Source organism: Citrus clementina, unplaced genomic scaffold (genome assembly GCF_000493195.1).
Source record: "Citrus clementina cultivar Clemenules unplaced genomic scaffold, Citrus_clementina_v1.0 scaffold_3, whole genome shotgun sequence".
NCBI classification, from domain to species: Eukaryota; Viridiplantae; Streptophyta; class Magnoliopsida; order Sapindales; family Rutaceae; genus Citrus; species Citrus x clementina.
The window spans coordinates 11,634,874-11,651,520 of record NW_006262339.1 but is presented as its reverse complement, the minus strand read 5'-3'; the positions used below and the strand labels follow the sequence as shown (position 1 = coordinate 11,651,520).

General features: G+C 32.3%; 1 protein-coding gene across 1 annotated transcript; it reads right to left on the bottom strand.

The window, feature by feature from the left end:
- Positions 1 to 4: 4 nt before the first annotated feature.
- On the bottom strand, positions 5 to 6,493 carry LOC18048324 (starch synthase 1, chloroplastic/amyloplastic). Its single transcript, XM_024186899.1, has 15 exons — positions 6,096 to 6,493; positions 4,906 to 5,267; positions 4,712 to 4,789; positions 4,489 to 4,613; positions 3,919 to 4,000; positions 3,585 to 3,758; positions 3,273 to 3,354; positions 2,880 to 2,971; positions 2,715 to 2,777; positions 2,539 to 2,628; positions 1,969 to 2,093; positions 1,785 to 1,893; positions 1,418 to 1,473; positions 808 to 847; positions 5 to 584 (listed from the first exon to the last, which is right to left on the bottom strand). Exons 1-15 carry the CDS (start codon positions 6,445 to 6,447, stop codon positions 426 to 428), a joined length of 1,989 nt encoding a protein of 662 aa, XP_024042667.1. The 5' UTR covers positions 6,448 to 6,493; the 3' UTR covers positions 5 to 425.
- Between the last annotated feature and the right edge of the window lie 10,154 nt (positions 6,494 to 16,647).

Genomic DNA, 16,647 nt, shown 5'->3' with positions numbered 1-16,647 from the left:
ATATTTTGTTCTCTCAAGTCTTAACAAGTAACATTTAGACAAAATGGAAGCAAATGCCACGCGCAAGGGCTTCTTGTCTATTACGAGTTTTTAAAGCTAAACAGCTTGGCACTTGTCACAAGAATATCACTGATTCTTTACCTTGATATAAAATAAAATACACGATTTTCATACTGTATATAATAAAAAACAAAGAACTTGGTCAACGTGGTCACTTGTGGAATTTTGTAAACTATACCGGCTCAAAAAAAAAAAAAAAAGACCAAAATGAATATAAAACCTCATACCCACCTAGCATTTTGACAAGAATAAATTTTTCCTGGAAGCAATGTTCAAGCTGATATTACCGGGACCAGCACCACTATGTATGAAGACATAAATCTTTCATTTTACTTTTCTGTTTCACTTCTTTCTTATTGTTTACCTCAGTGAATGTAGGGAGGATCAATGGAGGCCCATTCGAAAACCTGTTCATACTGTATCGCAGCATTTTCCCACGTGTAATCCTTTTCCATGCCTCTCCTCATCAATCCTTCCCAAGATGACTTGTGTTCTCTGTAAGTCCGTATTGCAAATCTTAATGCCTATAAAATGACTCACCAATGGTTAGAAATAGATTAAGCCATAAAGATAAATTATATATAAAAGGAATAAACCATTTATCATATTAGTTGATTTCCATCATTTCATTGTGTTTATGTTACCAATTTAATAATACCCAAATGATTATTGTAGCCATCATTTTCGTTTACTCACTGATTATCAGATGTTTTCACCGGATTCATACTTTAGTATCAATAAACTTACCGTCAACATGCTTTCTTCTGATAGTGGCAAAAAGGACCACCTGTCAGTGTCATTTACAGCAATGTAAGCAAAAATATTTGAAGAACACAATTACGGTATCTAAATATACAAGAAAACCTCTCTGGCCATCATTTAATATCTTCTGGACATTCAAAAAGCGCTTGCTTCACATTCATGATAGATAGTTATTCATTTAATTTTAATAATTAAACTAGATAAGCGTATCTTAATAAAAAATTTTTCGCTCCCTTTTGTAAAACCTCTGTATGCTTTAGTAACAATTACATCATGAGATTTTCAACATATGATTAACTCTTTCAGATTTCTACTGATCTTGTACAGCAAAAAGTTAACTTAACAAACGTTCTACAAATAATAAACATCTCTCAAGGAAGCAATTTGTTTCTATGCCAGAGGGCTTAGCTCAGAAGTAGACTTATAACTCTGTTTAGTGTTTCAATACCCATTAATCTCGCACCCCATTGTAAGTCATGAATGTGTTTAGCTTTGAAATTTTCTAAGAAAAAGATATAGCCATATGATTCTTGTTTCAGATAGAATTTGTCCAATCGACATCAAACAAGCCAAGAGCTTAAGGACAGATACTTACCCTGTACCTTCACCCCTGCCTTCTCGAGCAAATGGATTGAAGTTTTCCACTGTATCCTAGAATAGGTAGTTGTATTAAATACACAAGCCATTTGTATATGTAAAAAGCTTCCCCTATCGGACGTCTGCATTCTCTTAAAATTCAGACCTCAAGTCTCTATATAGAATTGCTAAAAAACGAAAAAAAGCTTTCATTCTAGTGCGCTAGTTATGCAACTTTATACACAAAGAGTTGTGTGCAAACGTTTTACTTTTACAAACTCTTTCTATGCATAATTGCCCTTTTGGACTTTGAAAAAATGCAGACGTCACAAGAGAGGACTATACATGTATCTAAAACACTTAATGTCATGGATGCTTGAACTCACTCGAAGTCCTCCAGTGGCATGAACTACTGGTATAGTTCCGTATCTCATTGCATACAATTGATTTAGTCCACATGGCTCAAATCTTGAAGGCATCAACAGTATGTCACATCTGTCCATTCCAAAACTTCAATGTCACCGGTATCCTTAACAAACACATTAACTATGAAGGTAAATTTTGAGTTACCCAGCAGTGATCCTATGAGAAATTGGCACATTGAATCCAACCCAACCACGATACTTGTCTTTGTAAGTTGCCTCTGTGTCTCTCATCCAGCTCTCAAATTGAGGATCCCCAGAACCAAGCATGACCTGAAACATCTTGGAAGCTTGAGTTGGCTTAAAGAGATATATAATCCACAGCGATCCTAATGAAGGGATAAAATAGAGAACAACTTACATAAGCATGCACAGACATCGCTGTTCTCTCTACAGAGGTTTCAGGAATTAATTATTTTAAACTTACTCAAATTTAAGTTGGGTACTTTATTTTATTTTTCTTTTTTAATGTCAAAGAATATTATTTAGTTTACGGAGTTTCAATTTAGAGAAAATTAGATACATAGATACTTCATGGAAATGAGATCAAGGTGAAAGGCAAAAATAGAAATAATAAACAACTTAAAATCCACTATCTTAGTCCTTAAGATAAACTCACACTCATAATTTTAGTAAGAAACCATTTTCTGGTCAATAAACAAGTTAAGAGGGTAATTTTTATCTTAAAAAATTTATAAACAAAAAAAAACTCACGCACAAATTGAATATCGTCTGCCAAGATCTCTGGGGCTGCCAAGCGAATCAGGTCAATGCCTTTTTGGTAATCCAATCTTCCAATAAATCCAATCTACAAAATCAAACTAAAACAACAATTAAAGGTACATATATATTTTTTCTACAAAATTCAAGAGGAAAGTGAAATTTTTGTCCTACCAGGGGACAATCAGGCCGAATGGGAAGGCCAAGTTCCTTCTGCAAAGCAATCTTGCACTGAACCTGTAATGTATAAACACCTGTGTTAAAGAAGCATGCTGCAAAACAGTAGGTGTAGAAACAAGAGATTAAACCAGTGGATATTGAAACATGAGATTAAACCACCTTTCCGGAGAGATCGTCAATTGAGTAATGGGATGCAATGTGCTCATCTGAAGATGGATTCCACTCAGTTATATCAATGCCATTTGTGATTCCTGACAATAATAACATATGTTAATTGAAGAAACTGCAAGTGCCAATATACATTTATTCACATGCACTCCATGAAATTTACTCTTCATGAAGACACGAAGAGAGATCCTGCATTTGACCAAAAGCATCATTGTGTCCTAGTTAATATCTATTGCTGTTCCCAATACAGATATCCACAAAGGTGAGGTTCCATCAAACTAAGGAATCCTGGAGGACCTTTAAGTTTGTAGATACCTAGCAACCTTAGACAAACTCTGCACTATTCAACAACCTTATGTTAAATTGTAGTTATAAAACACATACCATTCAGAACACTCTTTCGACTGCTTAATATCTCATGTAAGCCATATCCGCCTTCAACAGTTGTTATTTCCCATGAATAACCCTGCAATTAGCAAAAATAACAATGACCTAAATGTGATACAGTCAATGAAATATAAAGCACTTCTGACTGCATATGATGGACCCATCAAATAAACTTTCTAATTCAAATCTTGAAAATAAAAGTGCTAAAATATCACAAGTAGATTATCATAGACAACTAAGAGATAGGAACCTGATAGATCGTCAAATTAGAAATCCAAATGTGGAAAGAAGATATGCAAGACTAATGACCTTGCTCACTGTAAGTAATCGATCAGCTGTGACAATTGCACCCTTCAGAACATTGACAGCTTCACCAGTATCAAGAGCATGTGTCCTAGCCCAAGTGGGAAACACCCATTCCAGTGCCCCATACCATTCTGAAGGTAGTCCCAAATTCTTGTAAGTTGCAGCAGGTTCAACACCCTTTCATATGTAGAAAAATAAATATTTGAGATTACCATTTGAGACATGAACTTTCGTACATCATAAGAATTTATAGAAAGGGGTTTATGAACCACAAGCATAGGTGGCAATTTAAGTAACATTGAAGGAACAGCATGGAGAGAGTTGATCACAAAAGCACCTGATGTGAAAGGTTATGTATTACAAGGATACTTCGAGCATCCTTATAGACTCCATGTGGACGATACTTTGAAGCTAAAAGCCTGAACCAAGACAGGAAAAATCAGAACCAACTTTGGCAGAGATTTTAACATCCTATATAAATCAAAATTTCCAATAAGAAATGGGAGGGAAAAAGAAAAAACCTACTATCCATTTAATGAGATAATTGAAAAAACAATTAATTGATACGTGGCCCAGACATGAAAAATCTTTCAAGTACAAAATTTTTAAATGCTTTTACAATGACAAGCTCACAACAACTTAGTTACCAAAACAGTTTCCTACTTCCACTGATGAGGGATAAAGAGATGGATTGTGTTTAGTAAAAGTTTGCTAATGTTTAAATAAGGGAAAGAGCGATAAAAGTGCAATAGGCTACATTGAAAAAGGAAGGGGTTCAATAATGGGGCAAAACTTGATAAAGAAACCGTAAGGCTCTTTTCCTAATATTTACTGAAAAATTAATCAAAAATCAACTAATCGATCAGTAAATGCAAATAAAGCACTGATTTAGAAGAAAACCACTTACACCGGCACAAGCCCAGCATGCCAATCATTCACAAGGAAAAGACATTTTTCACCATATGTAAAACCCCCCAATGGAAGCACCAATGGAGCTTCACATGCTGCATAACAAAGTAAAGTGTACCGAAACTGTAAAACCAGATGAGAAAACAGCTCGTCATTGTTTGAGAAAAAAAATCATTGTTTGCTTCATAAATCCCAACACGCCTACTAGATTAAAAACATACCTGGTTATCACCGAAAGCACCATTTATATCCCCATAAGGGTTTCCAGGTCTGTGATATGAAGGGTGGTCCACGAAAACCTACAAAAGGGGAATGTGCTCATCGTCATAGGAGTAATTCTATGACTTGAACAGTATTAGGAACATGTGAATTAGTTTCTACATATTTGTCAATGAAAGCCTACAGAAATCCTTACCCAGTCAACACCTTCTCTATATTCATGGAAGAAAGCAATCTCTTGTTCTCCACCAAAACAACATATCTTCATGCAACATCCTAAATCTTTAGCAAGAGTGAAATTCTCGTCTGCGGCAGTGCCATTCAAGTATCTAGGAGAGACAACCATCACGCGATGTCCTCGGGCAGCTAATGCTACAGGCAAAGAACCACAAACATCTCCTAGTCCACCTGTTTTTGAATAAGGTGCCGCCTCAGCAGTGACAAAGACAATATTGTAGCTCACTCGAGTTTGAGCTTTGTCTTCTCCTTCAACATCCTCAATTTTCTTTACCCCATAACCATCTATGTCTTTACTAGAGTCAATGACTTCATGGTCTCCTGTAGGTCAAGTTTATATTTGCAATCAGAATTTCCAGTTCTTTAGTTTCCGCAACAAACGTCAATAAAATGCAGATCGGTATATTCAAGAGGAAATTCAAACTCAGAAGGACTGGAAGCTGCCAAAATTCACCAGAAAGTTACACCAAGTTCACTGTATATGTTGGGTGCAACCTTCCAATACAAAATCTTGTATTTCCCAAACAAGTCTCTGAATATCTATACCTATCAAGTTCTGTAAAGCAAAAATTTCAACAACTCAAAATAATTCAATAACATCTTAAAAGAATTTCTGATTTTTCCATGAAGTTGTAGTTAATTTTCTCCCAATTATCGACTGATCAGTCCCTTTGTTGGCCTCTTGAATCTTCCTGTGGGGCTACACTTGGGCCCACAGCATTAGGCAATTGCCCAATGAATTTCAATTCTAAATATGAAATAAAGATGAGGCTCAGTAAGCTAGTCGGAGTAACTTGCTCCATGGATAATAAGTGCTAGGCTTCAATTACTGGATATATTGTCCATTATCAAAATTTAAGATTCTGGTACAGGAACTTCAGATTTGAAAATGACTCCAAAAAAGCAAAATTTTGTCTGCTAATAAGTAAAGTCAATTAGTCAAATAAGGAGAACATAATCAGAAAAGTAAGACGAAATAAGTGAAAAAGCAACCGTTTGAATATTACAAAATGATTAGCAAATCAAAGCAGATTCCAAAACTGAAGAACAAGAAATTCGAAAAACACTAAAAAGCAAGCCATTGAAAAAAAAAAAAAAAACAAAGAGTTCAAAGATTGCAAAATTGAAAACAAAGCAAAATGAACATACCCGAAGGAGGAATAAAGTGAAAACCGATAACCAAACCAGAACCGTCCTTTTCTTGACCCAATAAATACCCGGGCTTATTCTCGTCTTTTTCATCTTCAACTGGAGGAGAAGAGCTATCGTGAGAACTTATATTACCAGAAACAGCGTCAGTCCCGCCACTGCTACTGCCACTGCCGGTGCTGGCATTGGTGAACGACCTTCTAATCATCAAGAAGCCATTTTTGGTAGCCTTTTTGGATAAAGGAGGAAACCCCAGCTGGGTTGTTGCTCTGAAACGAGTGGTGCCAGCTTTGGCTGCAGTATTGAGAAATGATTTCCATGACAGTAAACGAGTGACTTGCAGAGACTCCATGAGAATGAGAGTCTGCAGAGAGAGAGAGAGAGAGAAAATGAGGAGCCAGAAGACTCAAAAAGGAAAATGAAAGCGATCCATGGGACTCGCTAAATTTGAGAGTCGAATAAAAATCTCTTAAAGTGCGACAGTTGTAAATTGTAACAAAAGAGGAGAGAACACTTGTTGATTGTTTGATCAGCTACAGACCTCATATGCCATTATAACTTCTGAATCCATTTTTTTACATTATTTTATTACAATCACAAATATTATTTTTTTATCAAATTGGTCACTAGCCAAGTATCCATTATTTATGAATAATAGGATGATTTAGGTATGATGATTTTTCTCCATGTGACGGTAAATGGAAGTAAGTAAGAAAAATTATTCTTTCAATTTGAATCAATTTAATGAAAAGTTGTCACTACTCATGAATTCTAATAATTGTTCTCATAGTCAAATATAATATTATTTTGTTCTTTAAAATTTTCGACAGGCAGGAATTCTCCCCTTTTAATCAATTTTTTTAATTTTTGTTTTGAGTTTTTTCTTTAATTATAATTTTGTCTTACATCTCAAGTTTTTTTTTAGGACCTTCTAATGGTGTCACTTTGGTGCTCGGATTAAAAATGAACATTTTATGATAGAGTTGGTTATGTTGACTTTGATGATGGTGTATGGAAGTTCTCATAGCCTAGGTGGAAGCTTGTTGTGTAAGCTATTTGGCAAATTACTTTTCAATAACAGCTTCTTGTGATTTTATTTTACTTTTGGTGTTATTATTTTTTCTTTTTTATTATGCTCTTGGTTCGATTAAGTTATCAAATTTTATCTCTAAGTTTCTATATTTAGATTTTAAAATGTGGTGGTATTGTTGTGTTGTCCTAGCATGCATTATAGTGATTTTTTTATTTTTTTATTTAAATGTAGTCTTTACATATGCTAGATGAGTTGGGTAGACTAGATAGGACCAATAAAAATTATCCTATGTGCCATTAGATTTTAGTATGTGTGGTGTTTCTCTATTTGGTTATAAAGAATTCATAATGAATATAATTATTGTTTATATAGCTAGATATTATCCTAATTAAATCTTAAATTTTAGGTATTGTTCAAGATGTTATATTTGAATATGATATAGTCATTACATACTATTACATACTAAGATATATAAAAATCTCATATGTCATTAGACATTAGATTCTAGTGTGTGTAGTTCAAAGTTAATATTCATATAGTTAGATATTATCCTGACTAAATCTTAAATTTAGGTATTGTTCAAAGCGTTATATTTGAGTCTAATATAGTCTATTACCAGCTTATTGGCCAATTTGATGTTTTTAATGCAATACCGGATCCGTCATTACTAATCTTCAAAAATAAAAATGACTTAGGTACCTATTTGATATAAGTGGTAAACATATTGTCCTTATTTCAGAAATCGTAATTATATTAGGGATTAGATGTTATTACATTTGTGACTTGTGAGATCCCTGAAAAGCGCGAATCCCCCGAGATAATCCTCTGCGAAGCATTTTAGAGTTGGGAACTCTAAGTAGGCCAATCATTATTGCCAAATTAAGTGGAGGAAAAGGAAATGTTTTCGTGGCGGATTTTGAGTGGTGTTCTTGTCATGATTAGATTTGAGTGATTTATGGTATACGAACACTGAAGGTTTATTAGCACAACTAGATCTTGCCAGAAGGAGTAGATGACGTGGCGAAATCAGAGTGGAGCACTTAAAAGACGAAACACTTGTTTGGCTCATGAAGATTGCTTTCAGACTGCCCACCTGAAGCCGTATTCAAAAATGAAAATTGCACCGTCTTGATTGGCTTACTCGTTCTTATGGTACTCTTTGAACCATAAGCCGTTGACTTGAAGTCGAAAAATATCTAATAACGACAAAAATTTGTATGGGCATGCAATTAGCACACAAACTGTGTTGTGCTACGTAAAATCAATCTTCATCAATTAGACTTGTAAGCCTTATGCATCCATATGTATCTTATCTGCCTTTATTGATATTTGGAGGTATATTATTTATATTTTATTCCATTTTGTACCAAAGAAAATATTGTAAACAAATCCTGTGTCAAGTAAACTCGAGTTACTTTTTATGATTGAGTAGTGCCATTGGCATACGGCTGCCTTCCTTAAAAACAACCTGTAATTTTGAAACCCCAATTTAATTTCGAAACTAACCCCACTCTTCTTCTTCAACACATGAGCTCTCTCTCTCTCTACTTTTTTTTATATATATATTAAAATGACACCCACTTCAGTGTCAAGTACACTATAATAACAAAAACAAATACCCTTTAAACGGATTAAAGGGAAAGAAAAAGTAAAATCTCAACAAGCAATTACAACCCCATAACAACATCTAGTCTTCACTAGCGAATTCACCTCCTTGCTTGTTATGGTTCCTTGGTTTCTTGATTTCGTTCTCGTAAGTCTTAATGATTATTATTTTTTTTTTTGTAAAGTTTGAGATCTTAACAAAAGAAAAAGAAAATCTACCTTTTCTTCTTTCTGTTTTTATTGATATCTTATACTAGTTAACAAGTTTGATTTTTTTTTAATTATATGAAACTATTGCTCATATTATAACTCATATTATATGAGAATATTATATCTTATCTAGCACTACCCATATTTTTACCCTTTCGAATAATCGAGAGATATCTACTTCACTCATATTTAAAAGGAAAAAAAATTGTCTTCACTCATAATTGAGGAAAAAAATTAAATCCCCACAAACCTATATAATATTAGAGGGACATCTATAAATCTCTCTAATATTCGATGGATGTTAACTTCACTCACATTTCGAAAGGAAGAAAACTGTCTTCACTCATAATTGAGGAATCAAATCCTCACAATGCATTGCTCTTACAATTATGAGGGAGCAGCTCTGACCGCTTGGCCACAGGCCAATTAACGAATTTGAAATTTAATTGTGAAAAAGTGAATTTGTTTGTTCTACATTAAATCAATAAGATTAGATTTGAGAAATAAAAGGATACAAATAGCCAAATTCTACAAGTAAATTTGAAGGAAGAGAATTAAAAAAAAAACAAAGGTAAACAAATGAGGGTAATTTTAAAATTAACGTGGGTTTTTGAGAAGTGATGTATATGTAAAATATTTAAGAGATGTACTTAGAAAAGAGGGTTTTTATCTTTGAAAATTAGAGAGGTGCCAATAGCTCCACTGGATTATATTTATAGACCTTAATTGAAAGGCGTTAACGATAAGTCATGCTATTAACACCCCTTTCATTATTCTTTCATTTTATACTTAAGGACAAAACAAATCTAATAAACTCAACTTGTATTTTATCTCTCTTCAAATATTTTATTCTCTGTCTCTCTCTCTTTAAGTCCGCGTAGACGTCTTTGCATTCATAAAAAATTACAAGGAGTTGAAAGACAAATTATATGTGTTTATTTAGTTAAAAAAAGGGTAATTTTGGTATGAAAATGAGTTTAATTTAGGATAATTTTCAATTGAGTCCTCATTATTTCTAAAAAAAAAATTCAGAGATCAGAAGTTTACTAAATGAATCATTTAAATCCTTTCAAGTACAAACTAATGTCATTCAAGTCCTTAACTTAACTCTTCAGTTAGAAATATTAACAATGTTGAGGACATTTTAGTAAAAGAACAATTGAACCCTTCCTTACTCTTTTATTTTTGACAGGTGGCAATAGTTTGCTTACAGGTGGCAATAGTTTAAAGTAAAGTCAATTAACCTAACCAAATTAAAGTTCTTTCAAACAAAAAAAAAAAACCTACAGAAACTGCCGTATTCTTTGTGTAAGAGGAGAGATCGAGAGAATGTGGGATGACGCCAAAAATGTTGTATAAATCTACTGTGATTTTGACCAAAGCTTTGTTAACATTGGTTGAGTTCAAGTATTGGAGAGAACCTGAGTTTAAAGGTTAGTAACTCTAATTTTTTAGTGATTTTTGCAAGCATTTTCTGATAAAATTGTTTCCATATTTAGTGATCTTTGTGAAAAATTAGGTTTTTCAAGTCTATTTTTCTAAATGACAAATTATGTTTAATTATTGGTGGATTTTTTTTATTGAATGTTGTATTTTGTTAATATACTTTTTTTAATTTGCTCTTTATATAATAATTAGACCAAATACACCATATTTATATATGTATTTATTGAACTTATTTTGCCTATTTTATGGGCTTTCTTGAGTTGTTGTATACGTACAATATTTCATTTCAACCAATTGGTATCGTTATATTAATAAGATTGAATTCATTGTATTTGCTTCTTTGTTCATGTAAAATTGAATTCTATGTGTTATTATGAGTGGTAATTTTTATATATATTAGACTAAATTCTCTATAGTTGCTGGGTTATTTTTTCTTTTCATTTTTTATTTTTATATGTTTTAGATTGAATTTGCTTTTGTACTTTTTTTAACCGAGTTACATGTATATTTCATTTAGGTTGAGTTTTTTATTCTTTGCTAAATAAAATTGTATTAGTTTAGCTATTTTTTGATGCAAGACTTTTTTTTTTTAAATTGATGTAGGTAGCCATGTTACCTTTTTTTTTGTTGGTTAAAATTAATGGGGTGGTGTATGAGATAGGATATAGGGACCCAAAGGAATATAAGATTATTAGGTTGTTTCATGAAATTCTAGTAGTCATAGTTAAGTATGGACACAATGAAATGGATTTGATTGAAATTTCTGTTGTGTTGCCATGGACTACAAGTAGGCAGAGGAAGCTAATTTCAAATGATAGTGAATTGTATTTGATTTTTGAGTTCTTTACCAATAGTTGTCCTGTTATTGAGTTTGAGGTGCACACTGGGTCATGTGGTTAATTGTGTCATGAAAGTTTTGTAATAGGATCTGAAAATCCTATCAATATAGGTGTTAGTATGGGTAGTGATAAGTTTGAAAAACTCAGTGAGGATGGCTTTATCGGAGGGTACTCATTTGATGAAGAGAATGGTCTCTCACAAATGTATGAATCCATTGTTGATAATGAGTGGCAACCAATTCTAAATGGTTCAGTTAGTCTAAAAGTAGGAAATACCTTTGAATCTGTTGCATTATTAAGAGAGGTTATAGTGAAATATGCAATCCAAGAGGGTTTTGAGTTAAATAGGATTAAAAATGATGGTGTTAGGCATACTTGTTGTTGTGTCAATCCAAAATGCACTTGGAAACTTCATGCTTCATCGATGGTTGATGGGATAACTTTTAAAATTATGTATATTAAAGGGAAACATGATTGCCAGATTAAATTAGTTAACAAAGATGCAACATCACCTTGGATAACTAAAGTTTGTGCTGAACTTATTCAAACTAACCAAGGAGTTGGTGTAAATGTCATAAGGAGCGAGTTAAAAGATAAACATGGGATTGAATGTAACAAACAAAAACTATACAAGGCAAAAAAATTGCATTAAAAAACCTAGGTGCTAACCACTTTGCTTACTATGGAAAACTTTTGAAATATGCTCACATTCTAATGAAATGAATACAGGTGCTTGCGTCAAGGTAAAGGTTGATAGACCATTGTCAAATAGCCTAGTTTTTCGAAGGTTTTTTTTTTTGTCATTTCCTACACTTAAAGTGGGGTACCTAACTGGGTGTAGACCTTTCATAGGATTGGATGGGTGTCACTTGAAGGGGCCATACAAGGGAGTATTGTTATCTACTGTTGTATTAGATGTTGACAGTGGAATTTTTGCATTGGCTTTTTGCATATGTGAGGCAGAGAACTATGATAATTGGGGTTATTTTTTATCTTTACTGTATAAATTCATTAGGGCCGATGATCATAGGCTTGTGACTATTATTAGTGATAGACAAAAAGGTCTTTTATGGGGATTGGAAAAATATTGGCCTAATGCTAGTTCTAGATATTGTGCTAGGCATATCTTTGCTAATTTGAAGTGTAAGTTTCCTGGTTTGAATGTCATGGGGTTATTCTGGAAAGCTTGTAGAGCTGCAAATCAATATGACTTTGAGAGGGCAATGAGTCAAATTAGGGCTAAAGACCAAAATTGTTGTGAATGGTTGAGAAAATACCAGCTGCACAGTGGTCTAAAAGTGGGTTTGATCACCATGTGAAATCTGACCATGTTACAAACAACATGACTGAATCTTTTAACAAGTGGGTGGATGAGGTTAGGGATAAGCCTGTCCTAACCATTCTTGAGCATATTCGTAGACAACTAATGGTGAGAATGTTGGAAAAATATCAGTAAAGGGAATCTTGGCAAGACCATTTGACCCCATATGCTAAAGAAAGACTAAATCAATCCTTAAATGAGGCAAAGATAGTTAAGGTCTTTGGAGGTAGAGGGGAGTTGTTTGAATGTTGTCAAGCTAGCTATAGAAACTTCCTGGTACATATTACAGATGGTACGTGTGAATGTGGGATGTGGCAAGTTAGTGGAGTACCTTGCAAACATGCAGTAGCTGCTATTCTTCATAAAGGAGGGCAACCTGAAGATTATGTGCATCATTATCTGACCAAGGAATCTTTTATGATGACATACATGGGGACTATAAAACCTATTCCTGATGAGTGTGCATGGCCTGAAGTGGAAGCTGAACCTTCACTTGATGTTGTGGTACCTGTGAAGGTTGGACCACCTGACATAAAAACTCTAGTTGGTAGACCAAAAAAGAAAAGAACAAAAGAACTTGGTGAGGCCAAACTAACTGGTAAAATGTTTACTATCAAATGTAGTGCTTTTAGATGTCTTCGACACAACAAAAGGGGCTGCCCTAATTTTCCAAAAACCACAAGAACCATAGAGGTATAATATAAGTCATTTTTGTTTTTTAAATTTCGTTTGGTGAAGTTAACAAATATTGATCTTGATGTTGTGCAGGGAAACAATAAGACCTCATCAAGTGCACATGTTTTATTTAATTATAAAAATTTAATTCAAAAGGATTTTTTTTCTTTTGCACTAGATATTGCTTAAAACTTGGTGATATTGGTCGTGTGCAAGGAAGAAATAAGACTTAATCAAGTGGACATGTTTAATCTAGTTCTGAAAATTTAATTCTAAAGGAATTTTTTTTGTTCTTTTTCATTAAATTGCTTAAAACTTGGTGATTTTTTTTTTTTTTTTTTGCGCAGGCAAGCGATATCACTTCATCAACTGCATATGTATGATTTTGTAACTGAATCTCCTTATATATGATTTCTTATGTTATCAAATGGATTAATAACTTGGTGATCCTAATGATGTGTAGGCAGCCATAAGACAGGACTAGCTATATATGTTTAATTGATCGTGGAATTATATTAAATAGATTGATTCTTTTTTTTTTATTAAATGAAATTGATGTCTTTTTTTTTTTTCCTTTTTGGACAGCATGGAACTAACCCACAATCTCAAGAAGTAGATGTCAATGAACAATCAATTGGCAATAGTTTTGAATAAGCTAGTTAGGCTTCAATCAATGTCACTCAACCAGTGGGACTGCATACACAACTATTGTGGACTGTATCTCAACCTCAAAATGAATAACTTGTCACTGTTAACAGGAGTAGGATAGTACAATTTCACCTTGGGTTGGCATTTAATTCTCCATTATAGAATTTAGAAGACAATTAACTATTTTTTGTGTTTAAATTTCAGCTTACCTTAGTATTGTTAAGGTTTTTGTTAGTTTGAATTTAATTGACTTTCATAATTTTAATTTCATTTTTAGACCGAATGTTATTGTGGTTTTTTTAATATTATATTCAATACATATGTTATTTAGTTTAACAATTATCATTTTTTTATGGAAAATTATCATTGTATACCCTTAGTTTACTTCATTATCAAAAATACTACAACACTTTGAGGGTGTATCAATCGTCCACCCTAAGTTGACAAAATGTATCAGCTGACCACCAAACCATTAATTTTCGTTTAAATATGATGACGTCAGAAGGGTAATTTGGTCTTTTCATATGATACAAGTGATAATTTAAGGGTATACAAGTGATAACAAGAGAATTTAAGGGCATACAAGTGATTTTTTTCAAGGATAAAATCGTCAATTCACTGTAACTCTGTTAACTTTCAAACGGCAACTAATGGTTTGGTGGTTGGCTGATACATTTTGTCAACTAAGGGTGGACGATTGATATACCCTCAAAGTGTTGTAGTATTTTTGATAACAGAGCAAATATAGGGTCTATGAATGATAATTTTCCTATTTTTATAGATGTGATGAAATTATATGGATAGCAAATTACATTTTCATGTATAATTCACTCTTTATATTTGAATTTTTATAAAAATTGGCTAAAGATATTCGATTAGTGTTTTCAGTTACTCAAATTGATAAATAGGCTGTTAGATTGAAAAAAAAAAATGTCCAAGGTTAAAATTGTACTTTAAATCACTAATATGATTTTAGGGGTATACCTGTCTTTTTATATTTAACTTAACATTTTCACTATTTTTTTTAACGGAAGAATTGGATTAAGGGCTTGAATGACATAAATTTGCACTTGAAAGGATTTAATTGATTCATTTAATAAACTTCTGGTCTCTGAATATTTTTCTAGAAATATTGAGGACTCAATTAAAAATTACCCTTTAATTTAACATAAGCCCACGATGAAGCCCATACAAGACCTTTTTAAATATGGGAATCCAGTAAACATGGGCTAAGAGAGAAAAAGATCATGAATCTTAAAAAAGAAAAAAAATCAAACCAGTAGGCTTTCTGACATATTCTCTGGAAATTCATTTTACAGCGTCTCTTTAATTGTAATTACCTAAATAACTGAAGATAAAATTATTTATTTATTTTTTGAATAAAAAATTAATTAATTTTGAATGAAAATTTAATTAAACACTTAAAATAGATTATTCTTTTAAAATGCCCACCCTATTTCATAATTTATATTTATATTTTAAATTTTAATTGAAAATATTTTTTTGAAAAACTTTTAAGAATTAAAAATTATACAATATAAAAATTATGTAACAATAATAAACAATATAAGATTTTAGGATCCAAAAGGGGTGTTATAATGATTTTCTAGGGATGTTAAAAGCTCCTCTCAATCCAAATCCAAATAAAATCTCGTTTGGGCCAGCTATTGGAGAAAATTTTCTAAACAAAGCCTTATTTTATCTAAATTCGCTTCTGAATATTTTTTATTAGATAAATTTGCCCTTTTCCAATCCAAAACTTTTTTATTATTGAAAAATGATAAATGAGCTGAAGGGAGATAGAAGACAGAATGAACTATAACACCATATAGTGTTTTTTTTTCCTCTTACATTATATAGTATCATAATTAATTATGTCTTCCTTTTTTCCAATTTTTTTTAATATCACTACTCTTCGATTATTAGCTATGCGGCATTGATGAATTGGTGAACTGATGACGTGATAATTACATTTCAATGTATAAAATTAACATGCCTTCATTACAAATAAAAATATAATGAAATACATTTTTTTAAATTTTTAATATTTTTATTTTTTTAAATAAAAAATATTCGAACCAATAAATTAGGACAGTATGAGCAAAACATGGATGACATCCCTGAAATAAAAAAATAAAAAATATATTTCGAAATAAAATTTCATGATATATATGACTTTTAAATTATAATTTTGTCAAAAATAATAAAGATATTGTAAATTTTTCATTTTATAAATGTATGACCAACTCAAGTGATTAGCTTTCAAATTAGAAACTATAGCAATAAATATTTACTAAATACTTTTACAACGACCCAACCACACAAACACATTTATCAACTTTCCTTAGCTTTTAAAATTATAGTTAATTTAGAATTTCTTTTAAGAATTTATTTTTTTGTAGGTTTAGTATTTCTCTTATGGCCTTGTAAAAATAGTGATGTGCTATTTTTAAATAAGGGAGATAGTTATTTGGGGAAGAAATAGATAATGAGAGAATGACACGTGTTGATATAGAGTTTGTAAAGTTGCTAAGAGGAGATTGGAATATGCCGTATACACCAAATAATTAAAATAGTAACCCCATATTGAAGGCAGAATAGTTGGGGAAAACACCAAAAATATTATCACTAGAAAATGATATTGATTTCTTAACTTATATTGAGGAGTAAATGAAGAGATATTATGTTGACAATCTGGACGCAACAGCCTGCCACATATGTAAAAATGGCCAAAGCAGCCCACCAAAATGGTTTGGACCATTTGTCCTTACTTGA

Excerpts from the sequence above, each read along its gene's own strand:
- LOC18048324 (XM_024186899.1), bottom strand. The coding sequence starts at position 6,447 with ATGGAGTCTCTGCAAGTCACTCGTTTACTGTCATGGAAATCATTTCTC. Across the intron at positions 1,894-1,968 it reads TCTCATAGGATCACTGCTGG|ATGTGACATACTGTTGATGC; the intron begins GTAACTCAAAAT and ends TGGAATGGACAG. Across the intron at positions 585-807 it reads CAGAAGAAAGCATGTTGACG|GCATTAAGATTTGCAATACG; the intron begins GTAAGTTTATTG and ends GTCATTTTATAG.